The sequence below is a fragment of the Medicago sativa genome, chromosome 3 (genome assembly GCF_051527215.1).
Source record: "Medicago sativa cultivar Bolivia chromosome 3, Bolivia_mono, whole genome shotgun sequence".
Lineage (NCBI taxonomy): Eukaryota > Viridiplantae > Streptophyta > Magnoliopsida > Fabales > Fabaceae > Medicago > Medicago sativa.
In genome coordinates this window covers 16,384,813-16,400,845 of record NC_140751.1, presented here as the reverse complement: position 1 = coordinate 16,400,845, position 16,033 = coordinate 16,384,813, and the positions used below count along the sequence as shown (strand labels likewise).

The 16,033-nt window shown below is 33.8% G+C and overlaps 1 protein-coding gene, 2 long non-coding RNA genes and 1 pseudogene across 3 annotated transcripts; 2 read left to right on the top strand and 2 right to left on the bottom strand.

The window, feature by feature from the left end:
- Positions 1–452: 452 nt before the first annotated feature.
- On the bottom strand, positions 453–1,999 carry LOC146936138 (uncharacterized). Its single transcript, XM_085757677.1, has 3 exons — positions 1,769–1,999; positions 1,587–1,688; positions 453–1,175 (listed from the first exon to the last, which is right to left on the bottom strand). Exons 1-3 carry the CDS (start codon positions 1,982–1,984, stop codon positions 693–695), a joined length of 801 nt encoding a protein of 266 aa, XP_085613803.1. The 5' UTR covers positions 1,985–1,999; the 3' UTR covers positions 453–692.
- Positions 2,000–5,013: 3,014 nt separating this feature from the next.
- On the top strand, positions 5,014–6,516 carry LOC146936137 (F-box/kelch-repeat protein At3g23880-like; annotated as a pseudogene).
- A 2,520-nt stretch (positions 6,517–9,036) lies between these two features.
- Positions 9,037–9,749, bottom strand: LOC146936136 (uncharacterized). Its single transcript, XR_015030466.1, has 2 exons — positions 9,474–9,749; positions 9,037–9,368 (listed from the first exon to the last, which is right to left on the bottom strand). It is a non-coding gene; the product is annotated as an uncharacterized LOC146936136 (long non-coding RNA).
- A 3,050-nt stretch (positions 9,750–12,799) lies between these two features.
- LOC146936135 (uncharacterized) lies at positions 12,800–13,560 on the top strand. The gene is made up of 2 exons (XR_015030465.1): positions 12,800–13,132; positions 13,227–13,560. It is a non-coding gene; the product is annotated as an uncharacterized LOC146936135 (long non-coding RNA).
- Positions 13,561–16,033: the final 2,473 nt, after the last annotated feature.

Genomic DNA, 16,033 nt, shown 5'->3' with positions numbered 1-16,033 from the left:
CGAATTTCAGACGGAATTGTTTTAAAATTTCCTACGGATTTCAGACGGAATTGAATTTAAGTTCCTACGAATTTCAGACGGAATTGAGTTAAAATTTCCGACGGTTTTCAGACGGATTTAAGATAAATTTTCCAACAATTTTCGGACGGATTTAAATTGCTTTAAAATATTTTCCACGCTTTTCAGTCGTGGTTATAATTTTTTTTATTTTAGATAATTGCCACAATTCATATTTTTAATGAGTTTCGGATAAATTCCAATATGTAAAATTTATATTCAATAATATATACTAAATCAAATATAAATAAATAACAATTCAAAAGTAAACAAATGCTCATTGTCCGAAACAAAATTATATAAACTAGATTCATATAAGTGCTCCATGTTCTAACACAATATATCACAAACTGACATGACTAAATTGTTCATTAGTTGGTACTCAACAATAAAAGTAACACAATCAAGTGCACTAGTAGGGATAGGGGAGACAACAGCTGCCCTCAAAAAGTAAATAGCCAAAAAAACAAGGTAAACAGGTTTGGAAACATAACTCCAACCAAAAGGAACTCCCATGACAAAGCCAAATACAAGACAACAGCAGTCAAACACATAATTCATCAAAAAAAAAAGAGAAATTGGCAGCAAAAACCACAAAACAGTAGAACAACATAAAACCAGTTGGGCCAAACTTATCAATCAAATCCAAAATTATCATCATTGTTTCCATTAGAGGCTTCAGCAACATCATTTGGTTCATCTTGAATAGGTGTCGCACAAGCAAAGTTTGGAGGCAATGGCATATTCAACTTTTCAAATAAAGCTGCAAGCATGCTTTCATTTGACTCAATTCTTTTTTGTTGCTGCTCCAATTTTTGTTTTTGCTCTTGGTTTATACGTTCTTGCTCTTTTGCCTTTTCTTTCCATTTTAAGAGCTCTTGTTCCATGTTTTTTTCCTTAAAGGTATTTGAGCATGAACCAATAGTATACTTAGAAGCATTTGTTCCTATAGAACCTAAACCATATAGTTTTCCTTTTTTACCTTTGGGAGCTACTTCCTTCCAAATAGTCAAGTCATCTGGCATATTATGATGGCTTTCAGAAGACAATCCTTCTTCCTCTTGATTTTGAGACATAGATATTTCCAAAAGCTCTGCTTTTCTCTTCTTAAAAGCTCCCTGCAATTTTGAATTATGTTAGTCATTTGACTAACAACCATTTAAAATCTGTAATTTTAGTAAAATCATAGATAAATTAAAATCATAGTAAAAACCAAGGCTGCACAAACACCAGCGAACCCACCCAAAAACCAGCAGCTGGCCAAATCAGTCCCTGCAGAAAAACAGTAAAAACCAGCTCCCTAACCAAGCTACAGAAGCAGGAAAACAGCACCAATAAAAACAACAGTGCCACACCAGCAGGGAAAACAAAAAAGCCAGTCATCTATTCAAGCATTCCCTGGGATTCCAACACCACTCGTAGTACATACAAGTCGGAATATTAAAACTTCCTAACAACCAACTCCACTACATATCACTATTATCATAACTAAATTATAGATAAATATGTAATGTTAAATAGATACTTACATAAGCATGCTCAGCTCTACTATCAACCCATTTCTTATCCTTTCTAATATGGCAAAGAGCAAATACCTCCTCCACTGCAGGCGTGACTCCTATTTCATTCTCCTACATTTTTTCCATAACTTAAATGAGAAAATTTCCAATATGTTGTTCACAAATTAATGAGAAAATGTCACGTGTCTTACCATCCTACGTCCCTTCTCACCCATAGATATAGAACCAGCAGTATGAATGGAGCTACCTTGAGTTGAAGCACGATTTGCAATGTTTGCCGCTGATAAATTCTTAAAATTTTTATCGGATGCCCAATAATGTATTAATTGATTCCATATTGGCTTAGAGATGTACTTTGGCTTGTATTCGGAATTTTTTGCATAGTTTGTCCTCTCTTGCCACATCATACCTCTGAATCTAGCTTCTCCCTTGATTTCAAAAATTTGGTGAATCTTAGCATCATATTTAGGATGCCATGTACAATACTTCTACAAAATTGCACCCAATTAACATGTTAGCAATTCAAAAATTTCAAGAGTCTTTAATTGTTCAGTAAATTACATTTAACTAATGAAAAAAAAAGAACACGTACTTTGTGCACTGTTTGTACAGTTCTACACTAATATTCATCTTAACTACCAAAAACTTACATCAACAAAGGCATTTTGTATCATTAAAACAAAGTCGTTTAGCGAAATTTATGTTAAGAACCGACTGAACTTTATATAAAGCATTGTAGCTAAGTATTCTTCTTAAAGAAATATATTACTAATTAACTATAAAATTAATTAGTAATATAGAGAGAGTGAATGGTCATACCTTAAAAAGCTTGAGAAAATAAAAAAACTGAGAATCCAAACTGAGATCTGAAGAGAAGAGAAGCAAACCTTGAAGAGCTTGAGAACGTGATTGAAGAGATTGAAAACGTGATTGAAGAGTTTGAGAACCTTTTTGGAAGAAATTGATTGATTAGCTTCAAAAATTGATTTTATTAGGGTTATGAAAGTGGGAGTGTTTTTTTCGACAGATGAAAGAGGGAAAGTAGCACGATGAAAATGAGAGAAGCGGGATATGTAATTTGGAATAAAACTAAAACCCTCAAAATATATCCGTCTGAAATCCGTCTCAATATTTCACACGATTTTGGGACGGATTTGTCTTTTTAAGGAAATTCGTGCGAAATTTGTGGGAAACAACCTTTTTTTAACATGTCTTAAAAATTTCACACGCTTTTGGGACGGATTTGGGACGAAAATTCCGCTCCTTATAATCTGTCCCAAATCCGTCCGAAATATTCAGACAAATTAGCTTCCGTCCGAAAACGACCTTTTTTTAGTAGTTAAATAAAACATCTAAAGATGATAATAATTCAAGTTGCACCCAATATCCAAGGTGTATCTCCAAAAGCTCCTGCCACCTTATTGATAAAATTCCAGCCAAAGTAAAAAGATCAGCTGAACCTGAAAACAAATAATGTAAAGCCAGCCATAAAAATGTTATGGGAAGAGGTTTTTTTGAATCAAACAAACAAAAATTTGGCTGTTTTCTTTTTTCTGTGTTACTTTCATTTTAGTTTTGCTTACTTTTCTAGAAAATGGAACTTTGACATTGTTATAGACTAGGGCAAAGATCATGATCAAGAGAATAGGGAAAAAAAGTAGTGAAGCTGAAGGGAGTTTGAAGGAATCAAACATTGATTATGGTTGACATGGATATGGAAAGCATTTTTAATTCAGCCTTTACTACATCCCTTTGCTATGAAGTTTAAGATTGACATTTTAGGCTTTGTGTTATATATTGGTGTTTGATTTATCATCGTCTCTTTTATAGTCTTGGTTTCTTCTCCGTCACTTATTTCAGTTGTGTCAGATGGAGAAGACTTGCCAGTTGCCAGAATCATCCAGGATTAATTAGTTTTCAGCTTAGATTATGACTCTTCCTCCATGGTTGCAAAAGAGAAGCTTTTAGATACAGATAAAGAGGCCTGTTTCAAGGATAATAATCATAAGGAGTTTAAGACTGGTAAAAATAACAATTTTCTTCTCTGAATCACAATTTGATGAGTAAGAAAGGTAAAAATATGGCAATAGCAAAACTGATACTACACCTTTTGTAAAAAAAAAAAAAAAAAAAAAAAAACGTATACTACACCTCATGATTCATCTGTACTAACCATTAAGTAGGTTAAGGTGTGGGCGAGGCTTAATTAAAGGGTTATTAATAGAGTCTTACAAACTAATAAAAAATAGTAGGAACTTTGTACAACAAATTAATCAAAAGTTTGTATTTTGAATGACCAAATAAATTGTGCATAAATGAAAGATTACAATTTTGGTGTGAGGCTGAGTTGGAGTAGCAACCATATGAGACTCGTTTAGAGGAGGCAAAGAGCGGCGGTATATGTAGTGAGCCCTAGGTTGATGTGTAATAAGACCTTGGTTGTGGTTCAAAAGGGAAAGTGAGTACTGTGAAAGTGAAATAGTTGTGTGTGAGAGACCGAGTATGAGAGACCATGTAAATATTATTAACAAAAACATTTGTCCTTAAATTAAATTGAGACTGGACTGGTAACCCGAGGGGTAACCCAACCCTGGTCTTGTCTCAGTTATGTCCATGTCGTGTCCCATATTAGTTGTCCCTGTTTATATTGTGAATGGATCAAACCCGTCCCATTGCCCCCTATAAATATATCAACTAGTATTGATTAAATTTTTCTTAAACTTTTAGCCCCCAAAAAAAAAATTCAACCACACTTTTGGTCCCTACATTTAAATCAACCCATGTGTCTCCACCATCGTATTTTTAATTAAAATTTGCAGGAATGTTTAGATAATTAAAACATGAATTAAATATGACTTTTTATGCCTTTAATTTATCAACATACTTTAATTTTAGAGGGAGCAAAATGCAAAGTTGGTATATTTATAGGAATAAAAAAACATATATGTAACCTTTTATTAATACACTTTTTTTAAATATGTGAAATATGACCAAATTGATAAGTTAATTTAACAGTCATTATAACTAGCAAAAAGATAGACATTAACTATCTCGTCTATCTATTTTTTTTTTCACGCACTAAATTATATATAAAAAGACTTATCAATTTTGACATTTACTACGATGAAATATTTAAGATGTTATTTCTACACCAAAAAAAAAAATATTGTTTCTATATCTATATTTTTTTTTACTTAACTATCAAATATATTAAAAGATAGAAGAAGAAAATAATAAGTATTTAAATATTGGTCCTTCAAAAAAAAATATAGTATTTAAATCTTGAGATGAGAATGAGGAGAAAGAAAGTAGTGGAGAGCGCCGTTTTGAACTCAAACCCTAATTTTGTAACATCTGAGATAGATATATATATCTCGAAACATAGATATATCTCAAAACATCTGTGACTGTTTCTGTTCTATTTTTCTCAAAACCAATGGCGCAGGTTAGCAGTCATGGAGAATACGACCCAAACGACATCGTCCCTACTTCTCTGTCACTCACGGCCAAAACAACCACTTGAACCCAGCTTCCTACTCTTCCTTTCGATGTCCTGCCTGAAATTCTTTGTAGGCTTCCAGTCAAATTACTCGGACATCTTTGGTGCCTCTCCAAGTCCTTCAATTCTCTTATTTCTGATCCAGAATTTGCAAAAAAACATATTCAATTGTCAACAAAGTGTCACCACCTCATGTTAACATGTATCGACGACATCTCAAGTGAGTGGCTTCTGTATGATTCCCCAATCCCATCCATTTTTTCTACTTCAACCATTTTTACACAGACACAACTTTTACTTACTTATGGAGATAAATTTGTGGACGTAACGTGCTCTACCGATGGCATCTTTTGTGGCAAGCTCGATTTTGGTTCTTATTTTTTGGGGTAATAGTCACTTTGGTCACTGAAATTGTAATGAGTAGTCAAAATAGTCCTTCAATGTATCAAAACTTTAAAGTAATCCCTGATTGTGCATTTTGTTAGTAAAAATAGTCCTTAATGTTAAAATATTTCATTAATATTGTCAGATTAGTCCTCCAGTATACTTACTTATTGTCATATTAGTCCTTATAAGTACATGTTTATTGTCATTTTAGTCCCTATATGAAAAGAGTTATTGTGAACATTGAGAGGTTATTTTAGGGTCAAGGACTATTTTGACTAACAGAATGCACAATCAGGGACTATTTTGAAATTTTGATACAATGAAGGACTAAAATGACTAATCATTACATATTCAGGGACTAAAGTGACTATTACCCCTATTTTTTTGTAGAACCCTTCCATTACAAAATTTAAGTTATTGCCTCCTTTGGGAAATTTGTGCGAAGGTCATCCTTTTTCGGTAAGCTTTGGGTATGATCATTTCATTGATAATATAAGGTCATTGTTGTTTCTACCAAAAAAGAAGTTAGTGTTTATACTTTGGGGACTGATTATTGGATAAGAATACCAGACGTCCCATATAATTGCTACATCCATCAATCCGCAACATTTGTCAGTGGCACTATTAATTGGTTGGCAAGCTATGATATGCATTTCATTCTTTCTTTTGATTTAGTGAAGGAGTCATATCAACAGCTTTTGCTACCTAATTCCAATAGTGATTTGTGGTTCTTGGGTTTGGTGAGGGATTGCTTGTGTGTCTCTGCAACTACTGATATGTTTTTAGATGTTTGGATTATGAAGGAATACGGAAATCAAGAGTCTTGGATAAATCGTACCGTGTTCCTGACATACAAGATCAGGGTCTCGAAGGCTATCAGGCTTTATATATTTATGAGGATGACCAAGTGCTGTTACAATTTCATAAGACAGGAGGTGGCAATATGAAGTTGGTTGTTTATGATTCCAAGACAGTACTTTGAATATTCCTGAGTTTCAAAACTATGAACAAATAGACTCAGATGTCTACATTGAGAGTTTGATATCACCTTAAACAAGGATTCCACTACAACATATATATGGTTAGTTTTTTTATTGTGTTATTTAGTTCACGTCTGCTTTGGTTCTTGGTGATTTCTTGGACCATTGCTAATCAATGGTTGCTGGAATCTATAGGTTGGACATTGCTTTTATTTTCAACAGTATGGTTAATTTGAGTTGTTGATTCTCTCTCATCTTGCATTAGATTTTAAATAATTAATAATCATGAATTGCATTAAATGGTTAATCATTTGATTTTCGAACATTGGTGTTATGGTTTAGATGTTGTAATGTTTAAAAGGTTTGAGAAATCAGTTCAGTTGGAAAACCATTCTTTAATCATGTACTCAAATCTGTTTTACTAGTTTTTGAACTATGAAAAACTGGTTCAGAATCATAAAATTTGTTTATTCAACTATGTTAACCAATTCATAACTAGTTGTTATAAACTGTTTTTTCAACCAGCTCAGTTTGAAATCACAATTTTATTCTCGAATTTTAAACCTTTTCGGTTTAAAAACACAAAACATGGTGCATTAAATCACAAAATCAGACCGAATCAGGTTGATTCTCAACTACTTTGATTTGTCAGAATTGCCAACGAGTTTGGTTTGATTCAGTTTGGTTTTTCTATGCTGAATTGAACCAAGACCACTTCTGTAGTTCGGTCAACTATATCATCCAAGCGGTGGTGACACTGCCAACAGTTACTGAGTAAACTTTTCAAGTATTTTTTCCTTCCAAAATTTAGTTTACTAATGTAAAGTTCAATGCACATTCACCTTTTCGTGAAGATAAGTCTAATATATGCACTTTCATGAGTAGCTAATCTTGATTGAAGCTCAGTTCTCTCCTATCAATTCGCATAATATTGTACTACAGATTTATATATGGACAGATTAGCATGTGAAACCCATGACACATGACAGAAGAGAGAAATATATAAAGGGGTGTGCATATCAACCAGTTTTAGGCCCAAACTCATAACCATATCCAGTCCACTTTAAAATATCTGGATTTTTTGTAAATGGGTTACCAACCAACCCATTTTAAACTGGTTGGATATCCAAACCGGCTAAAATTCGGATCTAGATTTTAACCATTTCAGATTTTAAATGGGTTGACTATGACGGTTCTGAAATCTGGAAAATTGATTATGAAATCACAAATTGCTTCTCAATCGCAAATTGCTTCTGAAATCGCAAATCTGGAAAATTGCTTCTGAAATCTCAAATAGCAAATTGCTTCTCAATTCTTCTTATCTCCTTCAACTCCGCCGTCAAGGTTAATTTTGTGAATCTCGCAATTTTAGAAGAAGAACGTAAAGAGAAAGGTTTCTGTGTGGTGGATTTTGAAATTGTTGTTACAGTAAATATTGTTGATATGGCGGAGAACGGTGTCGACCAAACGGTAGAAGTAGTGGGTCAACAAGAGAGGTTACGAATCGCGTTCGAGTTTTGTGTTGTTTCCATTTCTCATAAACGGGTTGACTCAGAAGAAACGTTTTCAGAAGATAGTGTTTAAAACCGAGTCAATTAAAGAAATTGGGTTTTTTTTTTGTAAAACGGATCTGAAGTCTGAACTGGTTTCGAACCAGTTAAAACCCAAACCGGAACTGGTTTCGCAAAAAAACCGATTTTTAGTGATGGGTTTAGAAACTGAACCAAAACCAAATATTGGTTATGGTTTTGGTTTGATTTTAACTTTGCACACCCCTTATAATATTAGCTGCCTGTAAAGAACAACATAACATGTTTAGTTGGTTCTATCAACCATAAAATCCATCATAATTTTCAAACCATTTTTTTTTTTTGATTAGATTACAAAATGTCATGATAATAATAACTACATGTTGGGCAAGTTTTAATCAAGTCAATTATATGTCAAATCAGAATCAAAGGCCAAATGAAGCTTACAAAATTTAATCATTGTTCATTTAGTACAATACTTGTTGCAATTTTGTGAAATAAAAGAGTTAATTATTGTTCATTTAGTACAATACTTGTTGCAATTTTGTGAAATAAAAGAGATTGAAAATGAAATAAAAAATGAGAAATGATATTCTAACAACCATTTTGTGACAACCTTATCTCTCATACTCACATTATCTTTTTACTTTCTCTCTCTATTGCTTTGGTTTCCGTATCACTATCTACTTTTCCTTTGAAAATTGGTGGTTGTCACAAAAGTTGTTGATTTTTGGTTGTTAGAATATCATTGCTCATAAAAAATATGTGTCCCCATCTAGTAATGTAATATCTCTCCACTTATTATCATGGTATTTTTTTTTTATGAGCTTTGTTTTGATACATGATGCTTATAATATTCGTTTCTTTATGTTTGTATATTAGTTTTTCTTGGAGACATTTATCATGAAAACAAATATGATGTCAAGTCCTTCAATTCCCTATTCCTCGTGTGTGGTGTGTGTCTATATATATATATATATATGATCATGGGGGAAAGAAAATGTGATATGACGTTTGAATTGAAGTTCATGGGGATATATCTAAAAGAAAGAGAGAAGATAATCTAGATAATATTTGTTGTTGTCTTACTTCATTTCATTATCATTATTTAAGAGGGAAAATATATAACTCAAAAGTTCTTGAAATTATAAAAAGAAAGAAAATCAATTTATTGGGTGGCAAGAAAATAACTAAAAGACAGCTTTTGGAATATTGCAGCAGAGCATTTGTATTCTCTCTTGGGTCTAACACTAAATGAAGAATCATGTGAGCACATGAAATCTTCGCCACCATACTGGAATACATTTACACACTCCTCGATCCGCACAGTTTGCTTTCAAACCAGCGGAGCACATATATTGTGGACAATCAGATTCTTTAATACATTGATAAACCCCTGTAATAAAAAATAAAAAAAAAGAATAAAAAGTGTAACTAAAATGAGATACTATATTGTGTATGAAGTAAAGATGAAATTTTTAAATGGTTAAAAATGGCTTACGTTGGGCCTTCGTTGCAACCAGAAATAGGGAAATAAAAATAATCATACTATAAACGAAATCGACACTTTTAGTCATATTTCTCTCTTTTGTTTATAATATATGTATGTGTCACTTTATAATTTATAGAGCTCGTCCTCTTCTTAACATAATAAATATTAAAAAAGAAAAAATCCTTTAAGTACATCCATGTGTTGTGTTTGTCCCTTCAGCATACTAAAATAAGAAGTCACACAAAAAAATTGTTCTTAATATCATTTTTTTCTTTTTTTGGTCTAGAGTTCTTAATATCATATTTATCACAAAATTCGTCTATCTATTTATAATATATTAACATATTATTATATTAGTTTCGTGATCCAATGAGCGACAACATTTATAAAATATTAACATATTAATAAACAAATACGTTAATTTGTTCGAGTTCCATCCTTTTTTCCCTTTAGTTTATTTTTTGATCGGCTAAATTACATTAGGGGTTCTTTAAGTTTGAGGTTTGTAACAGATTGATCCTTTAAGTTATTTTGGTCAAACATGACTCCTTTAAGTTTGAGGTTTGTAATAGATTAGTTCTTTAAGTTATTTTGGTCACACATAAGTCCATTAAGTCCATTTATAAAATATTAACATATTAATAAACAAATACGTTAATTTGTTCGAGTTCCATCCTTTTTTCCCTTTAGTTTATTTTTTGATCGGCTAAATTACATTAGGGGTCCTTTAAGTTTGAGGTTTGTAACAGATTGATCCTTTAAGTTATTTTGGTCAAACATAACTCCTTTAAGTTTGAGGTTTGTAATAGATTAGTTCTTTAAGTTATTTTGGTCACACATAAGTCCATTAAGTTTGTAAATGTTTTCAATTTAGTCATTTTGTTAACCAAACATTACAAAACCGATGGTGTGGCAGAAGGATTATCGAATAGCCATTTTGTTAACCAAACATTACAAAACCGATGATGTGGCAGAAAGATTAACGAATATAGGGACCATTTTCTAAATGACCCCTATTTGCAGGGACTAAACACATATTAAAGCCATTTTAATTAAATGGAAACCAAGTCTAAATATGGTTTAAGATAGATTAAAATTTGATTAAGAAAGAAAAGGAAGAAGGCAACACTTGGGTTAAAATCCGAGGTTTGTGTTATGAATGAGAGGATTCCATGGTTCTACGTCAAATGCAATGGAAAGATAGATTGTGTAATTAGGAGTCATTACCAAGAAACAATTGAATAAAAGATATGAAATAATACATAGGTGAAGCTTATTTATAGTGATGTGGAGTAACTAACTCCCTAACTAACTTGCTTGCTCTCCAAGCTATCTTCTCACTATACTCTAATATGCTCTCCAAGATATCTAGATAACTTGCTCTCCAAGTTATCTTCTCACTATACTCTAATAGTCCCCCTCAAACTCAAAATGGGGAAATTCACCAATTTGAGTTTGAAATACAGGGAAAGTACAATGATTATTCAAACTGAAGAAACTAAGTAAGATGGGGGTAAAACTAGTAAATGACAAAAAATGAAAAGAAAACATAGAAGGCCCAAATTGTAGCCCAACAAAGCTGATGATGCCCAGGCCTCACATGAGGAATCCAGAATCTTGTGAACAAAACAGCTTCTGAACCAAAGTACAACTGAATGATGCCTAGCTTCTGAACCAACAAAACAGCTTATGAACTAACAACACAGCTTCTAAACCAAAGCATAACTGAACCAAAGCAGCTTCCGATTCTGAACATCCTTCTCCAAAATCTGCAAGCATACTTCTGATTCTGAAAAGAAACGATTTTGCAATCATGACGATCCAAACACGAAAAACAGTCAGAAACGTGATCTTGCATCCACAAACGGAACCGGAACTGCTTATCCAAAAAAGCACTTTTCCAAACGCGATTGTCGAACAAGAGACACAAGCGTTCAAAGTTGCTTTACCAAAACGTACTGCTTCTGGAATTCTTCTTATGCATACACTGATTGCAAGAAAGAGATATGTGGTTTGCAAACAGATTGTGAAGAGAAAGTTTCACCGGAATCAGATTGTGCCTCCCTCGATCCCAAGGTATCCACCATAAAGGAAATTGAAGTTGTCGGAGAACTGTGAAAATGGAGAACATCAAACACGAACTAATTCTTCCACCGGGATCGAAATTGATGATTTGTTCATCATGTAGATCGAAGCACTGAAAATTGTTCTTGACGGTGATTACGGCATGGTCCTGTTTTTCGACGAAGACAGAAGCGTTGTAAACAGGTCCAGAGCACGAGACAACGGTGTGGATGATGAGATGCTTCGAATTCTTGATTGCGGCTTCAGAAACTGTGAACTCAGATTCGCGATTGTTCGAATTCGTTGATTTGGCAGAAACGGTCAACTCCGAATCAGGAACCGGTGTTTTCTGGTTTTCTTCCGAAGCGTCAAAAGCAGAGTTGCGATCACTGCAACGTGAATCACCGAGAAAACAAGGAACGTCACCGATCTTGATGGTGAATCCATCAGTTTCTGGTGCGATCCATGGTGAAGAAACAGGAGTGAAAACGGAACCACCAAACCTACCGAAAACAACTGAAACTTGCGAAGCCACTACTAAAAAAAGCAAAAATTAGTGAGGGAGATTTTGAGAGGGAAAACATAAATTTTGCGACCAAAGAATTTGTGAGGAATTTTATTTTTTCCGTCACTAATTTCCCTCTCTAATTTTGCTTTTACTAGTAGTGAGCGGAAGAACACGAGGTTGATGATGCAGAAGCTTCAAGATCTTCTTCTTCATCACCATCAGAATCATCTTCTTCATCAGAAACTGGATCAAAATCGCTATCTCCATAGCGCTCTGATACCATGTTATGAATCAGAGGATTCCATGGTTCTAGGTAAAATGCAATGGAAAGATAGATTGTGTAATTCTCTCTAGGAGTCATTACCAAGAAACAATTGAATAAAAGATATGAAATAGTACATAGGTGAAGCTTATTTATAGTGATGTGGAGTAACTAACTCCCTAACTAACTTGCTTGCTCTCCAAGCTATCTAGATAACTTGCTCTCCAAGTTATCTTCTCACTATACTCTAATATGCTCTCCAAGCTATCTAGATAACTTGCTCTCCAAGTTATCTTCTCACTATACTCTAATAGTTTGTTAAGAAAATATTTTGGGTTTTGCATATTTGAATGTTTTTGGAAAATTTGATTATTCTAACTAAAATTTGACTACTCAGGACACAAAGAGGTAACTAGTTTTAAAAAATTCAAACATGTTTCCTACCAGCTAACTATATTTAGATGACTAAGTGGCCAACCAACCTTTAGGATCAGTTTTTGGCTTACTGTAGAGCCTCCAAATCCTTTTCTATGTCCAACTCTGTAGTCATATTCTAACAATTGTCCACCAAAGTTATTTATTCTTTTTTTTCCCACACTACATTTGTTTTCTAAATGTCATCATCATTGTCCTCTTTCCTCCATGTGATTCCTCTCTTCTCTCTTCATGTACAAATATTTCTAAAGTTAATATATTTGAATTCCCTAAGACTACTGCTAGATACTCTAGCAAGTATCAAATCCTATATTAAACTTTGCTTCTTCAACGAGGTTTCTGGAACATTGACATTGGATAAACTTTTCAACAAAGTGCTTAAAAGTTGAAATAAACTTAGTAATGTTTTTTATTGAATTTTTTAAATAGTAGTTTCTTGTGTGATAATGATTTTCTCTCATTGTTTGTTATATTATTGCACTACTTGTTGCAGAGAACAGGTGTTTAAAGAATGGAAACAAAGGAGCTTATAAGTTTTATGAGTCCTATTGAACCTGGAAACAAAGTAGTGTTGAGTTTGTTTTTTATTTCATTTTACTACAAACAATAATTTGTATGCTACTAAGACTATTAATGTATATATGGTTCATAGTACAGGTGAAGCCTTTCTAGTTAGTTACTCTACAAATATTGTATAAAGGTTCCAATTGTTATGGAACATGGCATCCATTGATGAAGGACATAAAAGTTTATGAAATTCTTTGTATTGATGGAAAATGAAATATTACAATATGAAAAGTTGTCCCACTAATGGGGTTATTACAAGTATATATACTACTACAACTACTATCTCTAATAGTCCCCCTCAAGTTGGAAGGTGTTCAAAACACTTCCAACTTGAAATGAGAAAATACAAGGAAAGACATCAAGCAAATGAAAGTGCAAAGAAAGATGTCGGGAATACATCGGCCAAGAGAATAGCAACAACGCTTAACCACCATCCGGTAGAAGCCAATCAACCACAAAGCCATAAAAAGGCACAACGCTTAACCATCAAGAATTCTCAATAACTCAAGACAGAAGCACAACAAGAAGAAGATATACGACGCTTAACCATCCTTGGACAGTAGCACAACGCTTAACCATCCATGACAGAAGCTTATCAACATAGCTTAATCATCATGAACAGAAGCACAAGACAAGAAAAGAAGTGCAAGGAAGAGCCATAGTCTACAATGGGAGGAGGTCATATGTTGAACAAACTTCACACCAAAGGTACCATGAAGCAACAAGACCAAGGTTCCAAAGATAAAAGTGATGCCTTCCGATGCCGAGCCGAGACAAGAAAAAACAAAAACAAGCCAATAGAGATGCATAGCCATGTGATGTGTCTTCAAACCATAGAAAACAAATTCATGTTTATGCATTCAAACTATAGGCCAAAACCAATGCTTCCAATAATGAAGCACTCCAAACAACGATCCAGGACAAAGAAATCGAGGAAAAGTAATCAATCTAAGAATCTTCCAACAATTCAAAACTGAGCCAGAATGATAAACCTCACCAAATACCACACCAAGGGCATGAAAGTGCCATGTAGAGCTCATAAAGAAAGGGAGCCAAGTGGCAAAGACAATCTGCCAAAAACTAGCACAATAGTGCATCCACAAAACTACTGATGAAGAAAGCCAGAAGCAAGCATCTAAATCATATTCAATCAACAAACAACAACTAAGAGCAGCATTCAACAATGTGCTGCACCACAAAATTGAAATGAGAGCAGTGTAGTACAAGTGTAAGGATCTCAAACGAAAACATCAAGCAATGCCAGATTTACCATCAAACTTCCAAATCAAACAGTTTAGTCTTCAACAAAACTGATGAACTTCAAAGACAAACCTCAAGAATTGTATAGAATCAGAATATCTTGTTTTATGAATCTCTAATGCCCTCAAACAATGAATTTGAAAGGTGAGCCTCAGAACCATCTCAAAGTCAATATCCAAAGATGATGAATGAGTACGATAGAGTGAAGTATTTATAGGAGTGAGTTGGAGTAACTAACTCCCTAACAAACTTGCTTGCTCTCCAAGCTATCTAGATAACTTGCTCTCCAAGTTATCTTCACACTATGTTCTAATAGTCCCCCTCAAACTCAAAGTGGGAAAGTTTACCAATTTGAGTTTCAAATACAGTGAAAAATTACAATTGAGAACATGTGAGGAAGCTTCAGACTCTGTGTCTCTTACGTGTTTCTGCTTCTGAGTTGCCGTAGAAACAAAAACAGCTTCTAAACAGAGAAACACAAAAAGAACGCTTCTGAACAAAAAAAAAACTTCTGAAGAATACAGCTTCTGAGAAGAATTAATTGCATGAGAAGAATACAACTTCTGAAGAAGACAGCTTCTGAAGAATACAGCTTCTGAAGAAGACAGCTTCTATGGAATACAGCTTCTGAAGAAGACAGCTTCTGAAGAATACAGCTTCTGAAGAAGACAGCTTCTATGGAATACAGCTTCTGAACCAAAATGCTTCTGAACGAAAATGTCAGAACCACTGATTCTAAACTTGCTTCTGAATGGAAACGTCAGAACCACTGATGCTAAACTTGTTTCTGAATGAAAAACAGCTGCTGAGAAGAGTCTGAGTCGATACCACGCGCTTCTAAACTACTGATTTTTTTTTCTTCAGTATATACTCAATACCAATCACAATTGAAGAGAAGAATCCAACAGAGATTTCAAACTGAACACAATCACCAATCTATCTTCATTGAAGAATTTCAACAAACACCTTGTGAGCAGTTTGATGAACTGAACATGAAATTGAAGTAGAATGAGAGCTGTAACAAGAAAAAATGTAGAAGAACGAAACAAGAAATCGTTCAACTCGAAATTGGAAAAAGATGAGATGAATCAGTGTTCGATCAACAAAGGACAAGAACTCGGAATCGCGGAACTCGGAGATTTGGGGAAAATGGACACAAACTGAATCACGATACATGATTAGAATTTTGAAAAACAAATACGACGAGTACAAATTGATTGAATTCAACCGACACGAATCAAGGACTGAAAGCAAGGAAAACGAATCAGAATCGAATTTTTGATTCAATTTCATGAAAACGAAATCAAACCGAATTACGAACAGAATCACGAAGGAGAAGATACACAAAACACGCAATTGAACGAGAAAAATGGAAATTGAATTAGGAAATAGAAGAAGAAAGGATCGATTCAACAGAAAAGAAAAGAACAAAGACGAACTCACGACGAATCGTAAATTGATAGTGAAAACTGA